The sequence below is a fragment of the Suricata suricatta genome, chromosome 4 (assembly GCF_006229205.1).
Source record: "Suricata suricatta isolate VVHF042 chromosome 4, meerkat_22Aug2017_6uvM2_HiC, whole genome shotgun sequence".
In the NCBI taxonomy this organism is placed as follows: Eukaryota; Metazoa; Chordata; class Mammalia; order Carnivora; family Herpestidae; genus Suricata; species Suricata suricatta.
This window is the reverse complement of record NC_043703.1, coordinates 150,538,355-150,565,949: the sequence shown is the minus strand read 5'-3', so window position 1 is coordinate 150,565,949 and position 27,595 is coordinate 150,538,355. Positions and strand designations below refer to the sequence as shown.

The 27,595-nt window shown below is 38.6% G+C and overlaps 2 protein-coding genes across 3 annotated transcripts in view; both read right to left on the bottom strand.

The window, feature by feature from the left end:
• Positions 1-508: 508 nt before the first annotated feature.
• TTC32 (tetratricopeptide repeat domain 32) lies at positions 509-4,648 on the bottom strand. The gene is made up of 3 exons (XM_029936351.1): positions 4,366-4,648; positions 1,803-1,969; positions 509-902 (listed from the first exon to the last, which is right to left on the bottom strand). Exons 1-3 carry the CDS (start codon positions 4,515-4,517, stop codon positions 763-765), a joined length of 459 nt encoding a protein of 152 aa, XP_029792211.1. The 5' UTR covers positions 4,518-4,648; the 3' UTR covers positions 509-762.
• Positions 4,649-8,767: 4,119 nt separating this feature from the next.
• The window catches only part of WDR35 (WD repeat domain 35), a 55,203-nt gene continuing 36,375 nt past the window's right edge, over positions 8,768-27,595 (bottom strand). For both annotated transcript variants that reach the window (XM_029938248.1, XM_029938249.1), the window contains 13 exons: positions 26,872-26,981; positions 25,926-26,136; positions 20,724-20,804; positions 18,176-18,312; positions 17,204-17,407; positions 16,194-16,340; positions 15,438-15,570; positions 14,571-14,681; positions 13,518-13,682; positions 12,279-12,419; positions 11,493-11,649; positions 9,402-9,642; positions 8,768-9,102 (listed from right to left, as the gene is read on the bottom strand). In XM_029938248.1, coding sequence (XP_029794108.1) covers positions 8,952-9,102; positions 9,402-9,642; positions 11,493-11,649; positions 12,279-12,419; positions 13,518-13,682; positions 14,571-14,681; positions 15,438-15,570; positions 16,194-16,340; positions 17,204-17,407; positions 18,176-18,312; positions 20,724-20,804; positions 25,926-26,136; positions 26,872-26,981 — 1,989 coding nt within the window. In that variant the 3' untranslated portion in view covers positions 8,768-8,951. The remainder of the gene's footprint in view (positions 9,103-9,401; positions 9,643-11,492; positions 11,650-12,278; positions 12,420-13,517; positions 13,683-14,570; positions 14,682-15,437; positions 15,571-16,193; positions 16,341-17,203; positions 17,408-18,175; positions 18,313-20,723; positions 20,805-25,925; positions 26,137-26,871; positions 26,982-27,595) is intronic.

Below are 27,595 nucleotides of genomic sequence, written 5' to 3'. Positions count from 1 at the left end.
GAAAAGAACTCAAAGAGATACAGCAACGAAAGGCAATGTAAGCTGATTTACTGCAGGTCCAGAAATAAAAGTCTACACGAGACATTGTGGAAACAATTAGGGAAATCCGAACATGGGCTGGGTATGGATGATATTATAGAATTATTAATTTTATGAGGTACTCTAATGGTATTCTGGCTGCAGTGGAGAACGTCTCTCTGTTCTTAGAAGATGCAGCCTGAAACACTTAGGGGTAAACTCTTGGAATAGCTGCAACTTATTTTCAAGTGATTCAGCAAAAATTATATATTTAAATACAGAGAAAAAGCAAATGTGATCCAATGTTAACAACTAGTGAGCCTAAGTGAAGAGTTTATAGATGTTCATTGTACTGTACTTTTCTATAGATGCCAAATTTTTTAAATAAAAGTTGGAAACTTTTCTATAGATGCCAAATTTTTTAAATAAAAAGTTGGGAAATAAAAAATAACAAAAAAATAGTTTTACTGAAGAAAATGCCACACACTTCTTTAAATATTTTACTGTCATAACACACTATACCTTGATATTATTTATTTACACTTTATAAAAAGCATACTTATTCAACACAGTTACTCAATCTGAAATTAACTACTCCAAATACATTGTTTAACTTCCAGAGATAATACATGAATCCCTATCTTAAATATGAATCAAAATAGCTCAACACCTAACTTGACATTACAAGCAATGAGATGTCAGGTATAAGAATCATGAGTTAATATTTCAATTATGCTAAACCTTTCAATAATTTTTTTCTTTAATTCTTCTTTGTTTTTCTTCTTTGTCTAGAATAGTCTGTTTTAAGCTCAAAGTAGCATCTTGAAATCCAGGATTTAAGTCTAATACCTTCTTGAAATCTTCCAAAGCATCGTCAAAGTATCCTGTACCAGAACCCAAAAAATGAAAAGGAGTAATAAAACTGAGTATTTCTATTCATTCTTCATAGCAAAGTTCAGATACACATATTTTTGCTTTTATATTTACGAGCTTTCAACCACTCCTAGTAAAGGATGGCTTTGCACTTAGTAATGACATATGCATGTGTATATCAAAGTAATTTTGCATACCCTTATACCATAATTAAAATTAAAATTTTAAATTCACTTTAACACTTAAAATTAGCTCTGGGTTTATTTATTCATAGCATAAGTCATCATAAAATCTCAACAAAATCCTAACACCGATTTTACACGATGACAGTAAAATTAAGAAACAGAAAGTTCATTCTTTTTAACACTTGAAAAGAGAAAGAAATAGCATCCACAAGCCCCAGTAATGCAAGGATCTAAAACTTTTTCACTTTATATTGTCTCGGGTGCCTTTAAAGATTTTAACTCAGAGGCTCAGTGGACTGAGTGTCACCTCAGGTCATGATCTTGCAGTTCGGGAGTTCGAGCCCCACCTGGGGCTCTGCTGTGGGCACACAGCCTGCTTTGGATCCCCCGTCCCCCACTCTCTGCCCCTGCCTCACTTGCACTCTCTCCTCTAAAAATAAACATTAAAAAAAAAAAAAAAGACTTTAACTCAGACAAGTTTCCCAGGCACAGGGGCCCAGTGACCAGCTCACCCTCACCCCAGCTGGGTCCAATCCCCACCCCAGGGCTCCTCTGGGATCTGTAAAGCCCACTGAATGCCCAGAATGAATGCTTCTTTTGTTCAGGCTCTAACCCTAAATTTTACATAACTTTGAGACTTGCTGATTACTACATTAGTTTCACAGCATCTGAGAGCTCTGAATTCACAGAATATAGTCAAGGACAAAAGGGGGAAAAAATTCTTACCCAGCCTATACAATATCAACCCTCTGTTGTAATACGGAACTTCGAAAGTGGGCTGGACGTGGATGGCAGATGTGTAGTCGTCCATGGCTTCGTAAAAATCAACCCTGAAGTACTTGATTTGCCCCCTGTTGTTATATGCAGTAGCCAAATCCTTGAGGCTGCATTTGCTTTAAACAAAAAATTCACAATAAAAACGTGTGTTATCAAATTCCTCTCGTTTCCACTTTCATTCTCTTTTGGGTACTGCCAAATGTCACCGCCTATAACATGCAGCATCTACTCGGGAACACCAAGCTGAAGAAGTGAAATGTGAAGAAATAAAGCTGTGGAATCAGTGTCTGTTTAATCCCATTATCTACTTTGTAGGGAGGTAAAAACACATTCATTCCGTCAGTTGGAAAAAGACATTAATTTTATAGGGTGTTTAGAAACCCTGTTCGCTGACAACGTGTTTTGCAGAATGTAGTATTAAAATCATTGTTCATTTTCTCAGCACACACCAGCAGGGCAAAGACAGATCGGATCCATGCTGAGCGAGGAGGAAACGCCAGCCCAAAGTTCCAGTTTGTAAGAGACAGATCGCAGAGTGAATCATCAATGTTACTCTCAAATTTTTAAGTGATCCCCAAAAAATGAAATTTGAAATCATTTTTCACCAATAAAGAAATACAGGTTAACCCTAAAGTGAAAGTTCAGCATGCTGTCCCCTCCGGAGGGCTTCTGGGGACAAAGCTGCCTTCCCCCCAGTCTTAGGTGGGATCACCCCAAGACCACACTGGCTTTGGCTAGGAGGCCATCAGGGCTCAGGGCCACTCTGGGGGACCGGTGTGCAGAATCGGCTCTGCGTCTGAAGCCCCCAGAGGCTGCCCACGGGGCCTTGCGTGAGCAGACTTTCTTTAAGGGCTTAGGGGAGGCAGCCCGACCAGCTCAGCAGGTCCCCCCTCCCTGGAGGAGGCATCGTTTGCACGGAGAACAGTCACGGACACTGCTCTGAGTCTGAGACAATTGTTTTCCTTTCTTTTTTTCCAAAGGGATTCTCAAATTTGAGCCAAACAGAAACGGCACAAGCTACACTCGGCTCTCGTTTGTTATGCCCCGCAGTGCGAAGTACAGTCCTCAGGAAACACTGTGACTGTAGTCAGTGATATTAAAAGTGACTTTCTCTTAGTATCTAGATCCTTGAGATCCCACAGGCACTGCAACCATTGCTACCATCAGAGGTCCTGGGCCGGGCGGTGGGGGGGGGGGGGTCCTCCTTCAAGTCTAAGTTCACTAACAATAGACAGAAACACTGCAACATGAGAAATTGTTTCCATGAGCTATGACAGGAGTCACTGGATGCCACTAACATCATTGTTGAAACCTGGGGAACAGGAGGGCACGCTCCCTACAACTACCTCTGCTCCGATACTCGTGAACTGCTTCCCAGTAAAGGACTCCAGCAAGGTTTTAGTCATTCCATTTTTAAACTTTAAAACTTCCTTACAAATTTCGTATATCCAGAGGCTCATAGAATGTTTGGCTCAGAATTAGATCTCATTACTACAAATTCTAAAAACGTTCTTTTCATGTGGAAATTGCTTCATATTTTAAACACACGGGAGTAAACTTGGGGTGACAACAAATGCTACACATCCAGGCATAAACCCAAAACACTTTGGGCAAGCGGGTATTAGCAGGTGAGGACACTAATATCACAAAAAGGAAAACACTATATGCTCTCTGACAGAAGTACACACCACCACCTATGACACATTCTTGCCATACTGCAGACTCTGAATTAGGTCTAGCCTCAGGATTCAACTGCCAACTCACAAGTAGGTAGGAGATAGGGGGATGAATTCAGCAAACACTCAAAACACACGATGGCTTCCTCGACAAACTTTAAGGGAAAAAGAAAAAAGAAGAGGAGCCTTATAGGTGGAGAGACCTAGTGGGCATCTTGACTTGAACCAAATGCTAAAAAAACAAACCAACCAAGAAAGCAAAACAAACAACAACACACTTATTAATCAGAACACAGCATTAATTGAGCATTCCACATTAAGTAATTTTGTTACGACAATGATACTGTTTAAGAATCCTTAACATTTAGAAACACATTTTGAAATATCGATAGAAGAATTGTGTGGGTGAAATGATAGTATTCAGGCCGAGTGATCTCCACCCCCCGCACACACACATGAAAAAGAAACACCGTGGCGGTGATGTGGCGGTTGGAGTGGTGGTCCCACGTGCTAGCGTGGCACTACCCAGTCGTGTCCGATCGCCATCACAAGGTCTCCGCTATCTGCCTGTTAAAATGACAGGTGGAAAAGCGCTATCCGATCTAAGTCTCTAAGTCAGAGTGAGTAACATAGAACTCCTCCCAGGGGCGTAAGGGAAGGCCGCGGGCGCCCCGGTTGTCCCAGAGGAACGCGCCCCTTGCCACCCTGCTGAAAAGGCCAACAACCGCCCCCAGCCTCCTGGGAGCCCCGGAGCTCAGGTGGCCGACCGCTGGCCTTGACCACCCCGGCCTCGCACCTACTGGAGGCGCCGCTGCCCCACTTCTCGCGATAGTTACCTCCCGGCCGCAGCGCCCACGGAGGCTGCACAGGCGCACTGGCTGATGTAAGCGGAGTACAGCGTCTCCGCTTCCGCGTATTCGCCCTTGTTGAAGTGAGCTTGGGCGAGTGCCAGTGATGCGTGGCTTGGTTGCGCTTGCTGCCCATCCATAGCGGTCAGAGGCCTAGCTTTTAGCGTAGAAAAGGAGTGGACTTCTGAGCGGGTAGAGGTAGCACTACGGAGTCACTTCCGCACTCCCGGAATTTGACAGCAAAACCTGGGCGCTCGCAAAGGGGAAGTTTGTGCCTTTCGAGGACCCGTCGTCTCGCGAGATGAATGACCCGGTGCTGCTGGGAAGCTCAGGTGCGCGGGTAGTTTGGACCAACCGCCCTGAATTGCAGTTTCGAAACTACTGCTGGTCCCGCCTGCCTCTTTTCCTAGAAAGTAGTTGACAGATGGTTCCAAACTGGCTTCCGAATCCGTGGACTGATATTGCGAGGAGCTGGTCCTTCGTTACAGCGAGTTGTGGTGGGAGGGAGCCTCACTATGCCGGAATCAGAAAAAACCTTGGTTTGTTTTATGAATGGCTAATTGACCAGCAGATTAACTGTAGCACCCTTGGGGTTCCAGCGTCCGCTCTTAGCAAAACACCCGGTAAGGATGATCTGAGTCGGCTGCGGCTATTCCGAGACACTGTCGGAAAGTTATCCGAATTCAAACTGCCATTTTATTAGCTCTAAGACCCTAGATTGCAAACTTCTCAAACCTCTGGAATAGTGTAAGGATTCATTAAGTAAAATTTTGTGCTGACAGTCTGGTCTGTTATGTGAATTTACATTCTCCTGCTGTTAATGCCAAAGGAAAATCCAGATAGTAATTTATTAAGTACGGTATATGTTTAATTCAAGTAAGAATTATGTAAAAGAAATACTCCAGAGAGGAGATTAACAATTCCATGTATAATCATCAAAAAGGGATAAAATATTTAGGAATTAACCAAGGAGTGAAAGACTTGTCCAGTGGAAACTACAAAACACTGCTGAAAGAAATTACACATAAGTAGACATCCCATGTTCAAGTTAGAGAGACCTACAGATACAATGGCATCCATTTCAAAATACCAAAAATGTTTTGGCAGAAATAGAAAAATTCATCCTAAAACTAATATGGAATTTCAAAGGTTACAAATAGCCAAAACAATCTTGAAAATAGCAAAGTTGGAATACTCACTTCCTGTTTTCAAAACTCAACTACAAAGTTATAGTAATCAAAACACTGATACTAGCATAAAGACAGCCTTTCAATGTTGCTGGAAAAACTGAATATCCACATGCAAAATAATGAAGTTGGACTGAAACACCGTATAAAAAAATTATAAACCTAAACCTAAGAGCTAAAATATAAAATTCTTAGAAGAAAACATAAAGCAAAACTTTGTGACATGGATTTGGCGGCTTCTTGGATATGACCCCAAAGACAAGAAAACATAAAACAAATTGGACTTCATAAAAACTTAAAACTTTTGTGCATTCAAAGACTATACAGAGTAAAAAGACAACCCATTGATTGGGAGAAAATATCTGCAAGGCATGTTCTGTGGGAGATGCTGGGCTGATGTGTCCATCTACTGGTAGGACACACAAGGTTCTGACCTGGTGTCTCCGTCACACTTGAGAAGCTCTGGTCTACATGACACTGGAGGGCCTGCCCTGTGACTCCAGGGCTGGCGTTAGGCTCAGTTGCTGTCCCTCTCTGACTCTCAAGTCCCTCTTCCACAGAGTCCACCTGCATGTGGTGCTTTGCCTGTGGAGTGGCGTCAGCAAGCCTCCCCTTTGCCAGCTCACCCGGAAATAATGCAACAGGATAATCTGCTGGATGTACTATGTTCCCCGGCAACCTCATACCGTCAATGGCTACAAACAATGTGGCCACACCCACAGCCCAGGACTGGGAAGGAAGTCAAATAAGGTCCCGCCATGGGCTCCTCCTTCCCCTACAGCGCAGCCTCTTGCCTGAGCCCTATGGCCCTGGGGCCTCAGTAAAGTTTCACTTTCATTGACTGGAGCAGTTAAAAAATGTATACACATACACACACACATATATGTATACATGCATATACACACAAGCATATATATTCCCCCCCAAAATATATAGAGAACTTCTGAAACTCAACTCTTCCCGAGTATACTATTTTGCATTTGCAACAGCGATAAAGGTTCAGTTGTTCCATATCCTTACTGATACTTGGCAGTTTTAATTTTAGCTATTATAGTATGTGTCAGCAGTGTCTCATTTTTCTCTAAATTTAACTTATTAGAAACTAAGCTATGACAAATAGTAGTTAAAAAATATTAACCCTGAGCCTCTTAATGTCTTTTTCTTTTAATTTTAGAGAAATTTCTTAAGAACAAGTAGTTCTTATAATGAAGAAAATTTACAATCCAGTAATTTCTTCAGTTTCACCCATTTTTTTCTCCTAAATTCAACTAAAATATAAATTAATGCCTTTAAAGAGGTTATTAAGAGTATTTTCACTTCCCATCTTTCATAAATACTCTTGATATATTTTTGTAGTTTTCTACCATGGACATGTTACTTTTCTAAAAATAATGTTTATTTCAAAAACAAACATTCATTTATTTAAAAAATGAATTGATGGAAACCAATTTGACAAAACTATTAAAAAAAAGAAATTGTACCATTAAAAAAATAAATAAAAATAAAACATGAATTGAGAATAATAATAGACAGTAGAGGGCAACATAATATTGCCATTTTCATCATAGAAACTCAGTACCAATGTATTAGAGCTATAAAATTATCAAATAAGTACTTCTGATTTTCTCTACAAATCTCGTAAAAATTTTCCCCCATTTCTAAATGAGAACTCTGTGTGACCTCTAGAGTAATTCACTGCAACCTCCAATCATCTGACATTTGCCTAGTATCTTTCTAAGTTGTTTTTTTCTGTTTGGTATTAAAAATATTATACATCTATTGTATCTCCTGTCCCTTTCTCCCCTTGTCCACTCTGAAGTCCAACACCCTCCTAAACAACCCCCACCGAAATATTCAAGACAAAATAGCACAGTATCTGTAAGTTATACATAAAAGAAACGGGATAAATACAAGTCAATATTTAGTATTGCCTTTTTTTTTTTTTTACTTAATGCCATGTAAACTCTAAAACCTTAGCTCTTGGAATACAAAAAGATCATTTCAAAGTGTAGCAGGAAAAAAGTGTAATAAAATTCGCATCTGTGGCATGACAGCAGGTCAACAATCTCTGTTGCTTGTTAAGCACATCACTTATCACTATAAATGTTATCAGCTGGTCCCATCATCGCCATACTTTTGCCTACCAAAGTATTTTGAAACTTTGAAATGTAATAATTCTCCTTTGAAACTTCACAAAATTCGGGCCAAGTTTTATGAAAAAGAACAACTCAGCGTTACTTAAATGGAGTCAGTACATGCTTATTACAGGAAGAGAAGCAACATAACGGCTTTGTCATACTGTTTTCATTACATCTTCATGCTGTCCAGCGTCTCTCCAAGTACTTGTTACATACAGGCAGTTTTACTTCTCTTTGCTCCTTTCATCAGGGGAGTTTGTTGGTATTATTCTGAAATTTCCTTCGTGCTGAATAAACCAAATTAAGTCACTTCATTGTGTGGGTCTTCCTCTACTCCTGTTTTTAAGCAAGACAAAGACCCCTAAGACATTATGGCAGACCACTAAAACTTTCAGAGATAGAAATCCCAAAGAGGCATAAGATATTACCATAGTAGAAAAGTTATATGTCTATATATGTTTATATATATAAAAGGACATAAGTTCATGAGAAATAAATGGAGAACACTATTATCTATATAAAACAGGTAAGAAACTATCCATTGTAATCGTTATATATATATATATTTTTTTTTAATTAATGAGAAATCAAAATAGACACAGTATCAAGAAAGGATCATTCCCCACAGCCCTGGAGTTGTTTAAATGAAGGGCCCTGCTTGGAGACAATGTTTCAAATAAAACTATAACCACAAAATGGATGCTTTTGTATAAGTTTATGTCATTATAAACACAGCCAAATTTTTTGCACAATATGAAGAATAATGCCAAATGCCACTTTCAGATGAGATAAAAAAGGAAAAGCTATATAAAAAAAATAAGGTTATTAGAAACAATTCAAATTATAAAAAATACCTTAAGTACCTTCTCATTTCTGAAAATAAAATATAGAAGACATTCAATACTTAGTTAAATACAGCTAGCAAAAGAGCTAATTTTAGTATTACAATTGTCTAACATTTTCCTAATACAAGTTATGTCAATTCCCTAAATTCAACCTGGCCCCACTCCCACGCCTCCCCAACCTGCCCGCTGCCAAGGTTTCTTAATGAATTAAAAACCTTGAAACTGAGAAAAATTTTATTTGGAACTTTTTTATAGTATTATGTAAGCATAACTGATAGAGAGAGAGACAGACACGTTGGTTTCCATACATTTTACTTGGAAATAACGATGCTGATTGTATACACAGTTACAGCTATGCATACGTGCTACGTGTATTTTACAGTTAGACATACTCTGTCCTTTCTTCATCTCACTGAACTATGGCATAAGGGGCAGAAGCTGTAGTTACTTATTTCCTGAGCCAGAACGCAGTGCTTGCACACGCTGCACACCCAGAACTGGTATTCTGTGATGGGGCTGCCCGTGGCAACGCATGTTGGCAATTTCCCTTCCCCTCTGTAAAAACAAGGGGAAAAACAATTAATTATACTTTAAAACTTCTAATTACTTAAACTACTTATTACTATTGTAAAATTAAGGAATGAAAAACATCTCAAGGCAACTTTCAATTAAAAACTTTTCTTACAATAAGAAATAAAGAACTAATATACTTAAAAGATTAAATAAAATAGGTTATAATTATAAGGTAAATTCAAAATTTAGTGCTTAAATTATTATCATATCACCCTAGTATATTTATAGAAATCTCAGCTTCTAATAGGGTGTATAATATATACTAATTACAATCCGCCTACCCTTCAAGAAGGCTGTCCAATTCAGATTTTCTATTATCTTTTGGAGTATGTTTGGTGAAGATTTCCAAAGCAAGATCTTCGTATTGTTGTTTCTGCTCTGAACTGAGCGTCTCTAACGATTCAAGTTTAATAAAAGCTTTGGAGCAAGTACCAAAAGCTCTCGTGGCACACGCACAGAGGGCCAGCAGGGAGTAGATCTCCACGGCAGGGATGACGTCTTCATAGTCTCTCAGGTGGAGAGCTAGGAGAAAGAGGGCAGTTTGGATATTGAAGAGAAATCATTAGTATCACGGTCACGCATGCAAGAGAATCTATGTGAAGCTGCTTTCGTTTAACCTACGTGAACTCTTACAAACTTCACACGATGGTGGGAGAGGGAAGTGCTGGGAAGGAGGTAGGTTACATGACCTTACGGTTCTGTAACACTAGCTCACAGCTCGGGTCCTAGCAAATCACTACCACCAAGTGATGTGCGCTGTGCCATTCAGAAATACACACGAAGGCAAAATAAAAATAAAAATTGGTGTCAAGACACACATCTTTCATTTCATGTAAATACGTTAGAAATTTCTGTGGCATTCCACAAAATATAAATTCATATTATACTGTTAGTCATAATATTCAAGATAACATCAGGTTTCTTTTTGATAAAAAAGCAAAGCAGTATGAAATCGTGTTTTTTCTTTGCATTTCTTTGAACAGATTTTTTTGTTTGTCTTACTGGAACAACAGAACTTTGAGAAAAAAGAAGTGAAGTGACAATGTGCCTTGAAGTCGTCAGGTCAGACATTTATTTTGACAGCTACATATATTATTTTCACTTTTTCTATACCAGAAATATAGTCTTTTTTTAAATGTACTGTAGAATTAATAGATTGTATACTGGATTTCTTCACCTAGTAGATGAAAACTCTCAAGTTAAAATTCTAATTTATCTTTCAAGTCTAGAAACTGTGTATAAGTTATATAAAATACAACTATTTTAAATATAATTGCATAATTTATACCACATATTAATCAGTTAAAATTAAATAAAGGTCAGTTGTAAATATGTAAAAAGGAAAACGATTCTTACGTAGAACTAATGACCAGTTAGAAAAACACTGTGCAGGCCCCTCGCTAACACGTGATAAGCTGGATGTGTGTTAACCAACACGGAAGCACGGCTGCAGTGTGCAACGGAGGGCCTGAAGCCAGCGCCCGAGCAACACGCCCGGCACGCCGTTGGCTCACGGAGAACTGTCTGCAATTTTAGAGGCCTGGAGGACGTCGAAATGAAGTTCGCCCAGATGTTACCAATCATCGCTTCTGAGGTGTGTTATTTTACAAGTTATTCATTATTTTATCTTCTTCTTTGTATTTTTCTTGTTTTGACTGTAATTGTTATATGTGTCATTTTATTTTCTTACATAAGTGTCATTTTAATAAAAAAGTTATATCCTATAGAAATCTATTAATACGGAAATATTTTATAACATATTATGTTTTCTTAAAAAGGACATAAACATATGGCCTGTTATACTCCTGATATTATAAAAAAACAAGTTTTTATATATATTAAAAAATGCATGGCCTGGGTTATTAAGTGTTTAACTTTGAATGAACAGAATAGTGAATGTATAGACATTCTTCTTACTTATCTCAAATTTCTGATTTTATTTTTTTTAATGTTTTATTTTATTTTTGATACAGAGGGACACAGAGCATGAGAGGGGGAGGGGCAGAGAGAGAAGGAGACACAGAACCGGAAACAGGCTCCAGGTTCTGAGCTAGCTGTCAGCACAGAGCCTGACGTGGGGCTCAAACCCACGAACGTGAGATCTGACCTGAGCCGAAGTCGGAGGCTTAACCGACTGAGCCACCCAGGCACCCCTCAAACTTCTGATTTTAATGTGAAATGTATGTATTAAAAAAATCGAAAGAACTTCAAAAAAGAAGAATGTGCAAAAACAGACTCTAGACAGCAAAGCTCAAACATGAAAGCAAACCCACAGATAAACGTGTTACTGAAGTTAATCCACGGGCAAACTGCGGGAGCCGGCTCTTCATATTCAACTCAAACCCACTACAGCCACGAGGTCACAGGCCCACCTGTCTTCAGCGCAGAGTCGACATACCCCCCGTGGAGCTGCCTCTGGGTGAGTAAGAAGAAGTGGTAGGCCTCGGCCCCTCGCCAAGCGTTAGCTGTGAAGCGACTAGCTGTAGCCAGGACTTCCTCCTCCAGCAGACCAGCCAAAGCAGAAGTGGCCTACGAGTCAGGCAGACCCACATGTTCTGTCAGCACAGCCCTGAGTCACCCCAATGAAGGTAACTTCGGAGATGGTTTATACATTAAACGAAGTAAAGCAGACGTTGTCATTACAAAACTGTCATTTCACACTTCATTTCTTCATTAGAATTTGTACTTTGTTAAGCGGTGTAATCAAACATTTCTTTCAGCTTTACTGAGCTATAATTGAGAAATAAAACTATAAACTATTTAAAGTGTACCCTGTTGTGATCTAACACACATACATGCTGTGGTCAATTTAACAGAACTGATTATAAACTTTAAGTTAGTAAGAGATTGTTTACACATAAAGCAATATACATGTTCTAGCAAGGTTTTTAAAACTCACTGGTGAGAAAGGATTTACCAAGTATAAAAATGAAAGCAAAGTCTACAGATTAGTCTTGCAGAAAAAATTTCCAATATTCCTAAGCAGAAATTTCTAAATTTGAGTACTAATTCCAAGTTAGTCACTCCTTTTCCTCATATCATTTAAGACAATAAATGAAGACAAGTAAATTAGATGGCCCGTCCCTAAAGAGAAGTGTGATAGTCTTTTTTCCTTAAACACCTCAGAGGACGGCATGTTCTGTGACGTTCTACCTTACCTCCGAGTTCTTTCCTGTGCCTTTTCCTCTCTGGGCACTTCTCATCTGCTCATGGTGCTGCTCAATAAGTAAAGCTGACAGGACATACAGCTTCTTGACACGTAAAGGTTTGGTTCTTTTCTTTGCCTCTTCATCTGCGATCTTTAAACATTTAAAGAATTTAGGGAAGATACTTCTTAATCTATATTTGTACAAATACAATCATTTCTAAAATTTGATTCTTTAATAAAAAGAAAAAATCAATAGGATGGAACATAAATACCACCCATTTATGCTGAATATTTTCCTTAGCTTCTAAGTACTCAGTTCTTTCCTCAGGATTTAGCCCTCATAACTATCTTAGAAAGTAACAAATGCTCTTAAGTAACTAAGTCAAAATGAAGGAGTATTTGTGGAAGGGTTAGCATTTTCCATAAGGAGATTTTAAAAATAATGTTCCAAGTATACTGAGATAAGAGGACTTTAACACGGTAAAGCCTTCAGAAATATGAATTTATTTAAATGATTGAGGGGAATTTTCCCTTTTCCATTAAGTCACATGAAAAAAAATAGAATAGAATGTAAAATGTACACACACTAATACCATACTAGTCCTCTTCCTTCCAAATGCATATTATGAAAAAGTAATGCATTTAAAATATATACATTGATTTTTTTTCTTATTCATTTTGAGAGACAAAGAACAAGAGAGAGCACAGGGACATGCACATGCATACATGGGGGAGGGGCAGAAAGAGAGAGAGAGGGAGAGAGAATCCTAAGCAGGTTCCATGCTGTCAGTCAGAGCTCCATGGACGCGGTTGGCAGGGGACTCATAAACCACAAGCTGGTGTTCCTGAACCAAAACCAAGAGTCAGACACTGTACTGACTGAGCCACCCAGAGGCCCCTAAAATGTGCACATTTAAAAGGACAAAATTCTATTATCCATAGGATCTAGTTCCCATAATTAAGACAATTTGTCCTTTATGGTCCCCGAAAATTCTATAATTCTTTATTAACTTCAATATTAAGAAAATATTCGATCGTTCAGGTGTCAGTAAGATGCTAATACTAATGAAAAGCTTTTTTAGTAAGAGGTAATAATACTAAGATAACGCATAGTTATAGTAGTAATAAAACAAGACGGCTTTTGCTATAGCAAGTATTTGTTTTCAAAGAAAATGTAAAATGCCTTTAGTACATGAGCAAACATTGGTAACGAGAACATGACAAATACTCACCAAGATTATTACATTACCTTAAACATCAGTTTAGCAGCATCGTAAAAGTAATTGGCTTTCCGATAGAGTTCTATGGCATCAAGAGTTTTATTCTTTTCCAATAAATGAGATGCATACCTCGCTAACAGGGATCCAATTTCTTTCATACTGTGATTTTTAGCCAACTCAACAGCTTTGTTCCACTAAGGGGGGAAAATATACCATTCGGTTACGGAAGAATTTATAATCATACATGTCATAAAAGTCACACAATAAAGCTTTAGGCTTACAGTAATAAATAACACTCTTTCAAAATTTTAAAAGTGGTATATTTTTTAATACAGCTTTAATTAAAATTAGAGCAATTATAAGTTCTATAAGTCAAACGTGTCAAAATGGTTAAATGACCCAAGACTATGATTTGCTTAAGAGGTATATGAGAAAAAGAGAGCTTCAAAGTTTATAATCACAATATTATAATTCAATTTTGCACCAGCTAGGAGTGAGAAAAAGCTACACTTGCTTGCAGTAGAACTAAACGTGCAATTTCAGTTAAGAAAATGTCCTATCAGATTTAACATTTAAAAGTTATTTTTCAAAAGCAAATGGAGCTTTATAAAATACTTCAAGAAAAAACTTGAACACACTGATAGTCAACAATTTCCACAATTCTGCACTTTAATTTTAAATTCCAGCTCCCCAAAATATCAAATATATGTTCTCTATAAAGAGACAGGAAAATAGATTTGCCAAAATAAATACTGATAAGGTAACTCAACTCCTTCCTCTTGCAATGACCATTAACTATTCCTTCTTTGGAAACAAAACCCTAATAAAATGCAGAAAATTATGAAATTACTTCCAGACAAAAAGTTGCCAGAATAAAAGCACAGGGTTTGTCCCCACATTGACCTATTTATGAGTGGGTCGCCCTTAATGGTAGCACTTAAAGAGGTAAGTGCAAACTCCAATATTTTCTAGGTCCTCAACAAAGTAAGAAAGTATCTATCTCCTTTCACAAAATCCACCTCAACCCGACATGGGCCACAGTCTAAGAGGATGTGTAGGGCCCTTAATTTTCAGTTCCTTACTTGGTTGAGATGCACACAGGTATCCACTGCTGCCTTCGGTTGATTACATTTCAAAAATGCAGTCACTGCTTGATCACACATTCCAACCCTCACAAACATTTGTGCTATTTCCTGTAAGGACAGAACAATATTATCAGATTTCACAGACCAAGGAAATCACTTAGAGCTTCATTTACAAAATCCCATGGGGACCTATGAGTATAGAATTTACCGGTGGTTACAGTAATTTTTCATTGCAAGATGCTCGGGGCAGAGGCTGCAGACCAGAAAGGCCGCTAAGGCATCCCTCCCTCGGAAGGCGGAGCTTCGCGGGCTCAGGCGGCAGACCTACAGTTCAGCGGGTCCTGAAGCCACTGAACCCCGCTCCCCTCAGTGCAGCAGCGAGGCCCCAGAAACGTCAAGCCGGAAACAAACCTCACACTCGTGTGTGAAAGAAACACTTAAGGCAACTGATGGTATAACAGTGGTAATTGTTAGAGACTTAAGGAAAATCTCACGTTCACAGAGTTCTCAAATACCTCTCTGAAGAAATGCCCCACATAAGCTGGCCACTCATTAGTTCAGGAAGCCAAACCTGACAAGAGATTTTCACTGTAACTTTTAAAAGCAATTTTATAAAACTGAAAAAACTATAGGAGATTGTGAACATGTTAAAGTAGCGGGAATATGACTAATTTTCCCTCTTTTCAAGCATTCTTAATACTGATGTATTGTTTTAATCATTAAAAGTATCATTACACATTTAAGAATCTAGAAGATTAGAGAATTTAAATTTTCTTTGTGGCAGAGGATATTTCCTGACTGTTAACATAAAAACCTAATAAAAATAACCTAACAAATCTAAAAACTAAAATTTGTAATACCCACTGGAAGCAACTTGTGGTTTTCCGGAAGTGAACTGGCAAGATTCTCCAATCCCTCATAATCTTCCAGCATATAATAGCACTCAGCTAGGCGCTCCTGGTTCTGGCCTTTTACGTAATATTGTACAGCATTCAACCTATGGGGGAAAAAAGAAAGAAAGAAAAATCTCTAAAACTAATGTGAATCTCCTGATAAACACTCTCATTAAATGTTCCCTCATCATAATTACTACTATTACCCTAGTTACTATCTGCAGTTGTAGTTTGCTCTGAAGTGTATAAACTGGGGGAATAAAACCTAAAGACTCTGAAGCACATTTTAGTTGCAACGTTCTTTGGCTATTAAGAAAGATTGCTGTAATCGGATGTACAGTTGTGCTCCAAACACGGACATAAAAATGCATATTGATCCAAATGAAAACCTAAGAATAAAAGCCAATGACTTCTGAAAATAATCTACAATAAAACAAGCAAATATAAAATACTTTTTGTTTTACTTTTTTTAGAAATAAATCATATCATGTCTTTGAAATGCACACCGTGGTCTTAAACAGTGGAAAGCTGCCTGGAAGTAGGCACGTGTCTGTGAGTTTGGAAACTCCGAGGTTTTACAGCACTTAGCTAAGGATCTCTCACTTCCCGCTGTGAACCCAGGGGCACGGCCTCCAGTGTCGCCAGCGTTATGCCACAAGGAAGTGCCAGGCAGCCACAATGGTGAGTGCCACATGCTCGGACGAAGACGTCCACAGAGGTCACCTACCACTTCTGTCGGTCAGCGAAGTAGTCTCCGATGGCGTTGTGGGCCTGTTCAAGGAGACTGTCGTCTGCATCACCAGATCCGGTTTTCAGGAGCTGGACGACTCGAAACCAGTCTCCCAATTTCAGCCGGAGGCCGATGGCAAGATCTCTACGGACAACAGCATCCGTTCAACTCACTTGACAACCATTTATGAAGGGCCTACCCCGTGCCAGGGTCCATTCTGGAGTACTGAGAACACCCAGCACTGAACAGACACACAGGTTACTGCCCAGACATTTTAGAAACTTAACCAGGAAAGAAGCAATGGGGAGAACTTCAAATCAGGAAAAGGAAATAATGTCTTGCCTTTTATTTTCCTAGACTTCCAATTTTCTTAGCAAAATAATGATTTAAATAATAATCCATTCTTTTCATCCATTACTGAGACATGATCAAGCTTATTTAAAAATCATACATGTATGGTTTTATCTTTCTTTTCAGGGCTCAAGCAGTATTAGGGATCTCCTTAAAGTATAAATAATATTAATGAAAATGAGACATAATGTTTATAGCTGAAATACACACATTATTTTATGCAAATCTAAAATAGGCATAAAGAATAAAACTCAATCCCTATGTACCGTTCATTTTTATTTCATGCTCCTTGACAACAAAAAAATTAAATCAAGGTCTAAGCCAAAAAAGAAAACCCAAATGTTGAGCTGCATAAAAAATGATAAAAGCCACTTGTCTCAATAGTCTTATGGTTTTTTCCTACCAAATGAGAAAGTTCCCCATGGGCAGCTGTTAATATACGTAAAACAAAACAAAACCAGAAAGAGAAAACTGCCCCCAAATTCCAAAACATCAGTTTATGTAAGGGCCGTGCGGAATAGCCAGGTGCTAATCTAAACTGAGACTATTTTCGAAAGGAGCGCGAGGGCACATTCCGTCCCCTGGGCACTCCCCGTCTGCGCAGAAGTTCGCGAGCGCCGGAAGCGCTCCAGAATGCCCGCGCCGCCATCTCTCACCTGCGGTCCATGTCCAGGTACATCCTCTCGGCCTCTTCGAACCTGCCGAAGTAGGCAGCCACTTCGGCCTGTGTCATGGCCTCACTCTGCAGATTGCCCAGGCACTTCACGAACTTGATGCCCTGGTAATCCTTGCAGCGCACAAATGCCTGCTCGGCCGTGTGCAGATCTAGTTTCTGAAGAGCTGCTTCAGCCAGAAGGCGCCTTTATTAAAAAAAGAAACAGAAAAGCTTATTGCCATTTCTGATAAACAAGTCTTGAACCTGAATTCAATTATTATGCCTGTTGTTTCTAGCTAAACACGGTGGGAAGTGATTACTTTAACACATTTATGTATGTTTTATTTAATATTATCCTTATTTTGAGTATTTTCAAATCTGAAATGAATTTCTGTATTTTAAAAAAAAGAGCAAGGGGGTGCCTGGGTGGCTTAGTCGGTTAAGCATCTCACTTCAGCTCAGGTCATGATCTCACAGTTCATGGGTTTGATCCCCACTTTAGGCTCTGTGCTAACAACTTGGAGCCTGGAACCTGCTTTGGATTCTGTGTCTCCCTCTCTTTCTGGCCCGTCCCCACTCACTCTCTGTCTCTCAAAAAATAAATAAAAATCAATTAAAATAAAAAAATTTTTTTTTACATTTATTGATTTTTGAGAGACAAAGTGTGAACAGGGGAGGGGCAGAGAGAGAAAGAGACACAAAATCTGAAGCAGGCTCCAGGCTCTAAGCTAGCAGTTAGCACAGAGCCTGATGTGGGGCTCGAACCCACGAACAGTGAGATCATGACCCAAGCCGAAGTCGGACGCTTAACTGACTGGGCCACCTAAGCACCCCTAAAAATTTTTTTTCATAAAAAGAAGAGGAAGAATGCAAGCATACCCCCATGAAGGCTACCACGAGAGTGGGGGACAACAGAACTGAGTCTTTAAATGCATCATCAGACGTGTCAGGAGGATTTTTTATTTTTAAATACCAAAGTCGAGGGTGTGGATTGTCCTCGATGAACTGAGATGCATCTTCAATTCCAACCTTCTCAATCAATGCTCGACTGTCTCGCAAGGACCGGATCTCAAAGTTAATCATATAATCCTTGTTTGGATGTTCTGGATTCTAAAAGTAAAGATGAAAAGAAAGAAGTTCAAATAACTGCCTTTGGAGTATGTGTTTTTTATGGTAAGACACATGCGCGCACACAAACAACTGTATCATATTGTAAACCAAAGTGGGAGGAAAAAGACATTCCGACGTGTGGGTCTTGGAGCGATCTGGAAAACAGCCACACGCCACAGGTGAAGTCCCTTCTGAGGTTACTCGGCTGCCCACGGGGAAAAGGGACCGGTGGAAGAAGGGGTGTCTCACAATCACGCAGCCTTGCTCCCCTCAGCTTGACTGTCATGCTCCCAGGAGCTACTATTCTCTTCTTGCCAAAGGGCTGCAGAAAATACATGTGCGGGGCCTCTACCCGCTCGCTCCTCCATCTACTCTGTCCTTGATGGGGCCAATGAGACCGCTGACCCCTGTGCTGCTGGGCAGCAGACAAGCAAATTAAAGAAAAAGAGCTAGCTTCCATTATCTCTTTCCTTTTATTAATTTAGCAAGTGACCCCTCCAAAAATTTTTTTCTAAAGGCAGTCTTGCAGGAAAGAGCTAGCTAAAGGCCAAAGAAACAGTTATAATGAAGTCACCAATTTCCTACATATTCCAAATAAAGAACAAGTGAAGCCCAGGAGAAAATTAGAGCCCCCTGCCATACAGAAAATGGCAATGGCTCCCAGAACCGAGCTGCATCTGGCCCTCCCACCTGCAACGAAACCATCGTACTTAGACCTGAAAAGTCCTCTGGGAAATCCCTGGCACAATGTAGAAATTGGTGGAAAGTATATGAGGTTTGGATTCAAACCGACCTAAGCTTAGATCCTAATTCCATGGCCTACTGGCTGTGACAACTCTTTCTACAACCTGCTGTACCCCCTTCCTGTGCCCACCCAGGAAGCCAAGGCCACCTTCCCCAAATATTAACCCAGTCACATCACTCCCAGCCCTACTCCCCCAGTGACTCAGGGAGGCAGTCCAGACTCCACAGAAGGCACACAAGGCCTTTTATGACTTGGGCCAACCTCCCTCACGACTGCTCCCCGTCTTCATTTCCGCCAGTGCTACCAATTACATCCACCAGCTTTGAAGCCAGGTGGCTTGGAGTAAAACCATTCATGTCTCTGCCCACTGCTAACTGGGTCACTGGCAAATGAGTTTATCTCTCCAAGCCTCAGCTTCTTCTTCTGAACAAATGAAGATAATAATCAGACTGACTTCCTAGAATTGTAAGGATTAAATGAGATAACACAGATCAAACATTTTGCACAATACCAGCCTTGTGCTACTCACGTGATTCAGTCTCAGAACTATGCCAGTGATCTCTGGCCGCAGACCTCGGACTGGACGCCCCGCCCACTAACCTGCGGCAGCCCCGCCCCTTCACTGGTTTCTGAATTGCTCCTCTATCTCCCCAACTCCCCTCCTCCAGGCCAGGAACTGTGTCTTACGGACTGCCAATAAACACCTGCTGAGTCAACTAACAGATGGACTTTTGGTAAATCATTTTACTCACGAAGAGCCTTCTCCACTAAAAATGAGGTCTGTGTATTATCGACCAGGCATGGTTGTAATGACCACTGATCCATGACATGCAATGACAAATGACAATCAATCGGACACCTCCTATGAAGCACTTTAGTTAATGTAAATTTAGTAAATTCCCTTCCGATTCCTTCTGCTCTAGTCCTCCAATAAATTTCTCATAGAAAAAAACAAACAGGCTCATAAATAAAGGGCTTTCAAGGGCTACAATTTACCTATCAAACCAAAACCTGAAAACATGCTACAAATTGCAACCAACTTCAGAAACTCTACTATCCCAATTCCAAAAAATATGTGAAGTACACAGGAAAAAGTAAGTGCTTTGTATAAAATGAAAGTAAAACTGTTTTCAATATATTCTTAGAGAAAGAAATTCTCAAAAGATGGCCAATGAAGGCCAAAGCCGGGGTTCAAAAAGATACCTGGAATCAGAAATGGGTTGCTTTATAAAACCTGGGGGAAAGGAGGATAGTGGCCCTGTGAACAAAAGGTTTCTCAAGTATATCAGAAATCAAAAGAACAAAGTGAATGGCCAAATATTTCTTCTCTTTGTTATTAACATAGAAACAATGACAACAACTAGCTACCATTTTTTGACCTCTTTCTTGATCCCAGCGCTGTAAGTGCCTTTCACAGATCACCTTACACAGTAACAACACTGTTAGATAGGAACCATTATTATCCACATGTTACAGAGGTAAAAAATGGAAGCTTATAAACAAGAAAGGAAAATAAAGTTCAGAAAGATGAAGGAACCTGTCTAAAAGTAGTCCAAGTGACAGAGCAGAGTCAATCCACGTTCCTAACAGGGACACCACACTGCCTGGAGATCAATTAATCCCAGTCAGGCCAGCAACAAAAATACAATAGTTTTGTAAGAATTACCTTCAATATCTCATCCAAAAGAACAGATTTAATTTCTAAATCCTCAAAGTTACAAATATATCCAGAAGTCTGAATGGGCTCCTTTAAAGAGAAAAACAAATGTCATGCTTATTTACAAAATTTTCCTTCCTTTAACATATGACTTTATTATCAACATTTTCAAACCAACAGAAAACTAGAAAGAATGTCATTAACATCATATGTCCATCACCTAAATATTAACATTTTTCCAAATATGCTTCAGTCAATTTTTTGGATGAAGTCTTTTAAAGTAAATCAACTTAAATTTAGAAACATCATGACATTTCACCCCTAAATATTTCAGTACGTATCTCTAAAAGATAAGGATGTTCTTTAAGTGGCCACATTACTATTATTATACCTTATATAATTAATATTAATTCCATAATAGCATCTAATATCAGTCTAATTTTTCTCCGTTAACCCAAAATGCCTTACACCACTTGAAATTCTTATTCATGCAGTGCAACATTAAATTTAATTCTTAATAGAACTGACAAACACTATAGTTGTATGTAAGTACACATATCAGAAATCTTGTGCCTACTGAAAAGTCCATCCTCTATAAAATTAGCCAGAGAGCTTTCCTGATAGATTTTCTACATAAGATTTAATTTGCCAATCTGTAAATACACAAGTCTGATACAGGTCTGTCTCTTATCCTAGTGTTATGCAAGCTTATAGAAATAAAGTGTAGAAACTGTATTTTATAATGTAAAGTAGCTGCCCTAAATCTCTAGTAGAAAAGGAGATACATTATGCAAACAAAATAAACTCTCACTATACCTACTACCTCCAAAAGCACTATGAAAAGGATAAGATAATGTTGTCTGCTAATAGAAATAATACCAGAATGCAATTTTTTTATGTTTATATATTTTTTGAGAGAGAGAAAGACAGAGAGAACATGAGTGAGGGAGGGGCAGAGAGACGGAAACACAGACTCTGAAGCAGGCTCCAGGCTCTGAGCTGTCAGCACAGAGTCCAACAAATCGCGAGATCATGACCTGAGCCAAAGTTGGACATTGAACTGACTGAGCCACCCAGGCACCCCTGGAATGTAAGCTTTTTTAATGTGTGTGTGTGTGTGTGTGTGTGTGTGTGTGTGTGTGTGTATCATGAAATAGATCAAGTAAGCAAAATTCAAAGGAAATAATATATCAAATTTATAACTCTGATACTTAGTTCTTCATTTGATAGAAACCACAAAAATTATAATAAGAAGATACTAAAAAGATGGAAGTTAGAGGTAAAAATTGAATTATATTTAAAAAATTGAATCATATTTAGTCTTAGTATGTCAAAGTTTAAGAATGAGGCTCTTGTGCGGACATTATATGTGTTTGAGTCTTAAAGTGGTATTTTCTTTTAAAAAGTAAAAATTGTTGGGACACCTGGGTGGCTCAGTTGGTTAAGCATCCGACTTCTACTCAGGTCATGATCTCATGGGTTGTGAGTTCGAGCCCTGCATCAGGCTCTGTGCTGACAGCTCAGAGCCTGGAGCCTGCTTCAGATTCTGTGCTTCCCTCTCTCTCTGCTCCTCCCCTGTTCACACTCTGTCTCTTTCTCTCTCAAAAAAAAAAATAAATAAATAAACATTTTTTTAAAGTTTTAAGTAAAATTTTGATTATATGAGAAAATTTTGTAAAATTCCTTTATTTTCTAAAAAAAAGTGGATTATATAAAGGCAAGTATAGCAATGACTACACAGAAAGAACCAAGAATAAGATTTAATTCAAAAATTAAGTATATAACATACTTCTTATAAATTATAGAGGCCTTTCATATATTTTAATTATTTTGATACACATATCCAAATCCACCTGTATAAATGTGTATTAGAAAATTGCTTTATTTTTGACTAGACAAAAAAAAACAAAGCAAGGTAGCCAAAAATATAAAGTCATAAAAGATGACATATGGATAAAAAGTTAAAAAAGAGAGAAAATAATGATGGGAAGAGAGATTTAAAACTAAGAGTTTCCAAAATAATCTATGATTATTGGCACATAAATATGCAAATATTTTTATAGTATTCAGATTTTTAAAAGTCAACTTCTACTTGAATTATCTCAACTAATTCTCTTTATTTTCCAAAATTCACTAGATATCATCCACATTTCCACTGAATATGAAGTTGTAGACCAGTGATCAACAAAGGCAGGATACGCTCCCCTACTCAGTACATAAGAAATTTATTTTTATCAAGAAAGTATTTAAAACTTCACTAATCTATACTACATTAAGTACTGTTGCTCAGTACATATGTCAGAAGGGCTCAGAACATGTACAACGTAGCAAGTATCTTGAAGCACTTATCCATTTAACTGCAGCATATTGTGACATACTCAAGTGTGTATACCCCTAGTTAAGTGGACTTAGCGGTTATTGTGTCTAATTGTGAGCTAATTCTCATAAAGTGGACAAGCGGTTTCAAAGTCTCCCTGGGAAGAATGTGTGAGTGAAGTGAATACAGATAACGCAAGCTCAGGCTAACACCACGAGGCAGAGCGGTCACCCCCTTTACTCGGGGCACAGATTCCGGCGTTAGCCACATTACCAAGTGAAGTCAGTCACATTTGAATCGGATCTGACAGAAAGTCAGCTAAAAAAAATGAAAATTATCAAGAAGACCATTTGAAACACAGGACTTACGCAAAGTTAATAATGCAAGCGTGCACGATGCTCGAGACAATGGTTAATGGCAGCAAGAACTACTGCACCCTGACATCTGAAAATAAAGTTCACTTCAGCCTGTTAAATGTACTTTTTTCATTCTTTTAGAATTTCTATTTAGGGACATAATTGATAATGTACTTGTATTAATTTGGTAGGTCATGTATACAATTTCTAAATAAATGACTATGCATATATGAAGATATGGATTCAAAAATTTGAAAACCTCTTTTTTGGTAAAGAAGTATAAAAAGTGAGTTGAGTGATAAAAATATGAGATATGAAAGGAATGTGAATATGAAACAGTACCAATGAAAGGGAGGATCCAAGAGAAAGACTAGAAAAGCTGAATCAGTACCTTTAGAAGGTCACTAGAGATGCAAATGACCAAGCAGGGAATATCAACATTAAACACTCATTTCCAAATTCTCAGAAAAAATGCTTTATCAGTGAATTACAACCTCACATACAAATGGCACCATTTTTCATATATAATCTGAAGAAAGTTTTACAACTTAAAGAAAGGTGTGAATCTAGAATTCATAACACACAGATAAAAATGTATTCAGTATTAACTGTCAAATAACAGCTTACCTTCTGAATAATAAGAGAAGGCTACGCCCTAAAGGAGCCCCAGTAAATTCTGTTTTGAAGAGTATGTCCTTACATGATCGATCACTGAGCAGCCAGAGGAACAAACGGCAGCAACCAACCAGTAACTAACCAAGCAGGGACCACGGCCAGCCAGTGTCCTCATGACTGAGCAAAACAGCACAGCATGATTCATAAAGAAATCCAGTCAGTGGTGAGGTTGAAAGAAATTCATCTAGCTCTAAATCCAACAGAAATTGAACTACTTGCCAAGTCTGAAAATGAACTCCAAAAAAGGAGGGGAGGGCTACGCTGTTAAAACTACTCAAAACGCACTTTGCACCAGGCCAAGACTTCCCTCGGTCCTAGACTGAGCGTGTGTGCTACACACACATTACAGGCAGCCAGGAACAACACTCGCCCAGGCATACGATTTCTGACTTAGGACGCACAGGGCCACAGACGGAAAAAGGACCCTAACATTCAAAAAGTATTCTCCCACTCTCAAGGTGAGCCTGTGGTTACCTGTCAAATTTTTACGCTTATTTTGTGGCAAGTGTCAAATTTCCCTTGGAGCCTGGAAAGAATCCCCTGTTTACAGGTTAAATGCAGCAACGCTGAAGCCTTTCCTTTAAACCACACTCAACATCTAAAAATTATAAAGATCCTTAAGATTCCTAACAAAGCCTTTGAGAGCAATTTATGTAAGGTCCTTTCCCAGCCCAAAGATTCTGAGTAGAGCTAAAATGGGGAAATGTGAAAACAATTTAAGATATTAAAGGGACAAATAGTTTACCACTAAATAATCGCTCTACAAGATCTTGGGCAACTCAGGGGCCAAGCATGCAATTTCTTTCCGAAAAGGAAGCTGTAAACCCATACATCACAATTAATGATATTTATCAACTCATTTATTATTGTTTATATCTGTTGGGTACAACAACCAAACAGAAAACTCCCAATTGAAAACCATTAATTATTCAAAAATTATATAAAAATTTATCTCAATGATGCTTTGATTAGGCTACCACTCAAATTATTTTGAATTTCGTAAACACAAATGCTAACAGTTGATCCAGAGCAGACTGACAGGAAAGTTCCAAACTTAAAAATTAGCTGATATGGGGCACTCCAGTGGCTCAGTCGGTTGAGTGTCCAACTCTTGACTTCAGCTCAGGTCATGATCTCAGTCTGTGAGTTCAAGCCCCACATCAGGCTCTGCGCTGACAGTGTGGAGCCTCCTTGGAATTCTCTCTCTGCCCCTCCTCTGCTCCCCCCCCACCTCAAACTAATTAAACTTAAAAAAAAAATTAGCTGATGTGAGCCACAAGTAGAAAATCAAAATAGAACTTTAAAATTAGTGAGCAAGGGGCTTCCTGATACTCCAGAGAGGGTAGATTAATCAGTCCACACTTGCAATTCATATAATTATCAGAGTGAGAAAGACCAAGATTAGTGACCGATAGAGTGCCTGTGAACATAAATAAGGTAAGCGCAGATTAAGGTGGACAGGGAGGCAAAAGAGAATAAAAGCACAAGGCAATTTCAAAACCACACTTTTCTGGTTGTTGTTTTAAGCAATTTTGGTAAATATTACTACTTATTTTCTTTCTTTCTTAACTTTGACAAGAAAAAAATAAAGACTATGTATTAGAGACCATGGTTCCACTTTTTAAAAAGAACAGATAAATGCTTAGGAAGTACCTTTCAGAGAAAGCAGAGACTAATAAAGGATGAGTATTATTCCCACTTAAGACCAAATATTTTACAACTCCACAGAGATGTTCCTATTTATTTTTAGAAATTTAAGCAGCCAACACCAACACACCTCTTAAGGAAACAAAAGGGAAATAGCCAGGTTTTGATATCTGGCTCATTACTGAGGTGCTGCTAATGCTCATGTCTCGTGTTTACCTCAGGATCCAAGTTTCTGAAAACATACATTCGTGTCTTCTCCATCATCGCAAACAAATCTGGATTATCCTTGGCCCACTTCATATCCCAGACATCTTTCCGCTCCAATTTTAGCAACTCGCCAATGACCTGCTGGCCTGTGCTGTCTGTTACCCGAGCATCCAAGTCAAAGACATTTAGAATTCCTGAGATATCTATGATAGCAAGACGACTACAAATAATGAAATGGGAGAAGGGAAACAAAATGGTAAAATGATAATCAGCAATCATGCAAATAATTACCTATTACCCTTCATCTGCAAAATCAGTTCATCTGAATCTGGGAAAAAGGCAGAAATGGCTTTAAGGGGCACCTGGGTGGCTCAGTCAGTTAACTGTCCAACTTCAGCTCAGGTCATGATATCACAGTTCATGAGTTCAAGACCCACGTCAGGCTCTTTGCTGACAGCTCAGAGCCTAGAGCCTAGAGCCTGCTTTGGATTCCTTGTCTCCCTCTCTCTCTGCCACACCCCACTCATGCTCTGTCTGTCTCTCCCTCTCAAATATAAGTAAACATAAAACAAAATTAATAAAAAAGAAAAAAAAGAAATGACTTTAAAGAAATAACTGGTTTTAAACAAATTTTTATAAACTTGATAGAAGACATGGACTACTCTCCATTTTGCCTCCCTGTGAGGACAAAGTATCCAAAGGAATTAAAGCAATTGACATGCAAACGATTTAAAGTATCGCATTTAAATTTCTATATTTTGCCCAATAGAGAAAAACATCTAAATACAGTATAATAAATAAACATTTAAATATAAATGTATAACAGTAAAACCACACTGAACTATATGACAAATTTAAAACAAACACACATCTTTATATTTATTACATAAATTCAACAATCCCAACTGATAACTTCTAAACCCAGCATCCACGTGAGGACAATTTTCAGACTTACCTGGAATTGCAATTCAGGGATAACTGGCAGGCTCGACAGTTAAGGGAATATTTTTGAATCAAACCAACATTAGGAAGGCTGTATCTCTGAATGGTGCCAGACTCACGACCCTACGGAAATTACGTTTGATTACTAAAGCATATTTGCATAATATTAAATTACAATGACAGGTCTATGTTCATACATTTGTTTAGAAACTAAAGTGATGGTGTCATAACTAATTCCCAATTCTGATACTAAGTCATGTTACTGAGTACATATTTATCTCCTAATTTAATTAAAACCCTTTAAAAGTGATTGAAGGTGATCTAATATTTTTTCATGTAGCATTCAAGAAAGAAGTCAGAAACTTAGCTGTTCAATAACACATAACTCCTTATGTCACAAGGAAGAAATAACCAGGGAGATTTAGAGCTGTTGTCTATGTTAATATTTAAGGTACATTAAAAGCTAAAATATAAAGCACTTAGTGAATTAAATTTCATATATATGAAAAATCAATATAAGATCACCATATGAAAGAGTGGTTATTGAAAGTCTACGTTTTTATCCCATAGCCAACCACCTGATACGAGTTAGTGGGAAAGGGAGAGGACCGGAAGCAGTGATACAATGAGTGTTAGTGTAAATGTGTCAGAATGGCTAAAATTAACTTAGGGAAAAACAAACGGTGAGGATGGGCAGAAAGGGGAACCCTTCTGCACTGCTGGTGGGAATGCAAACT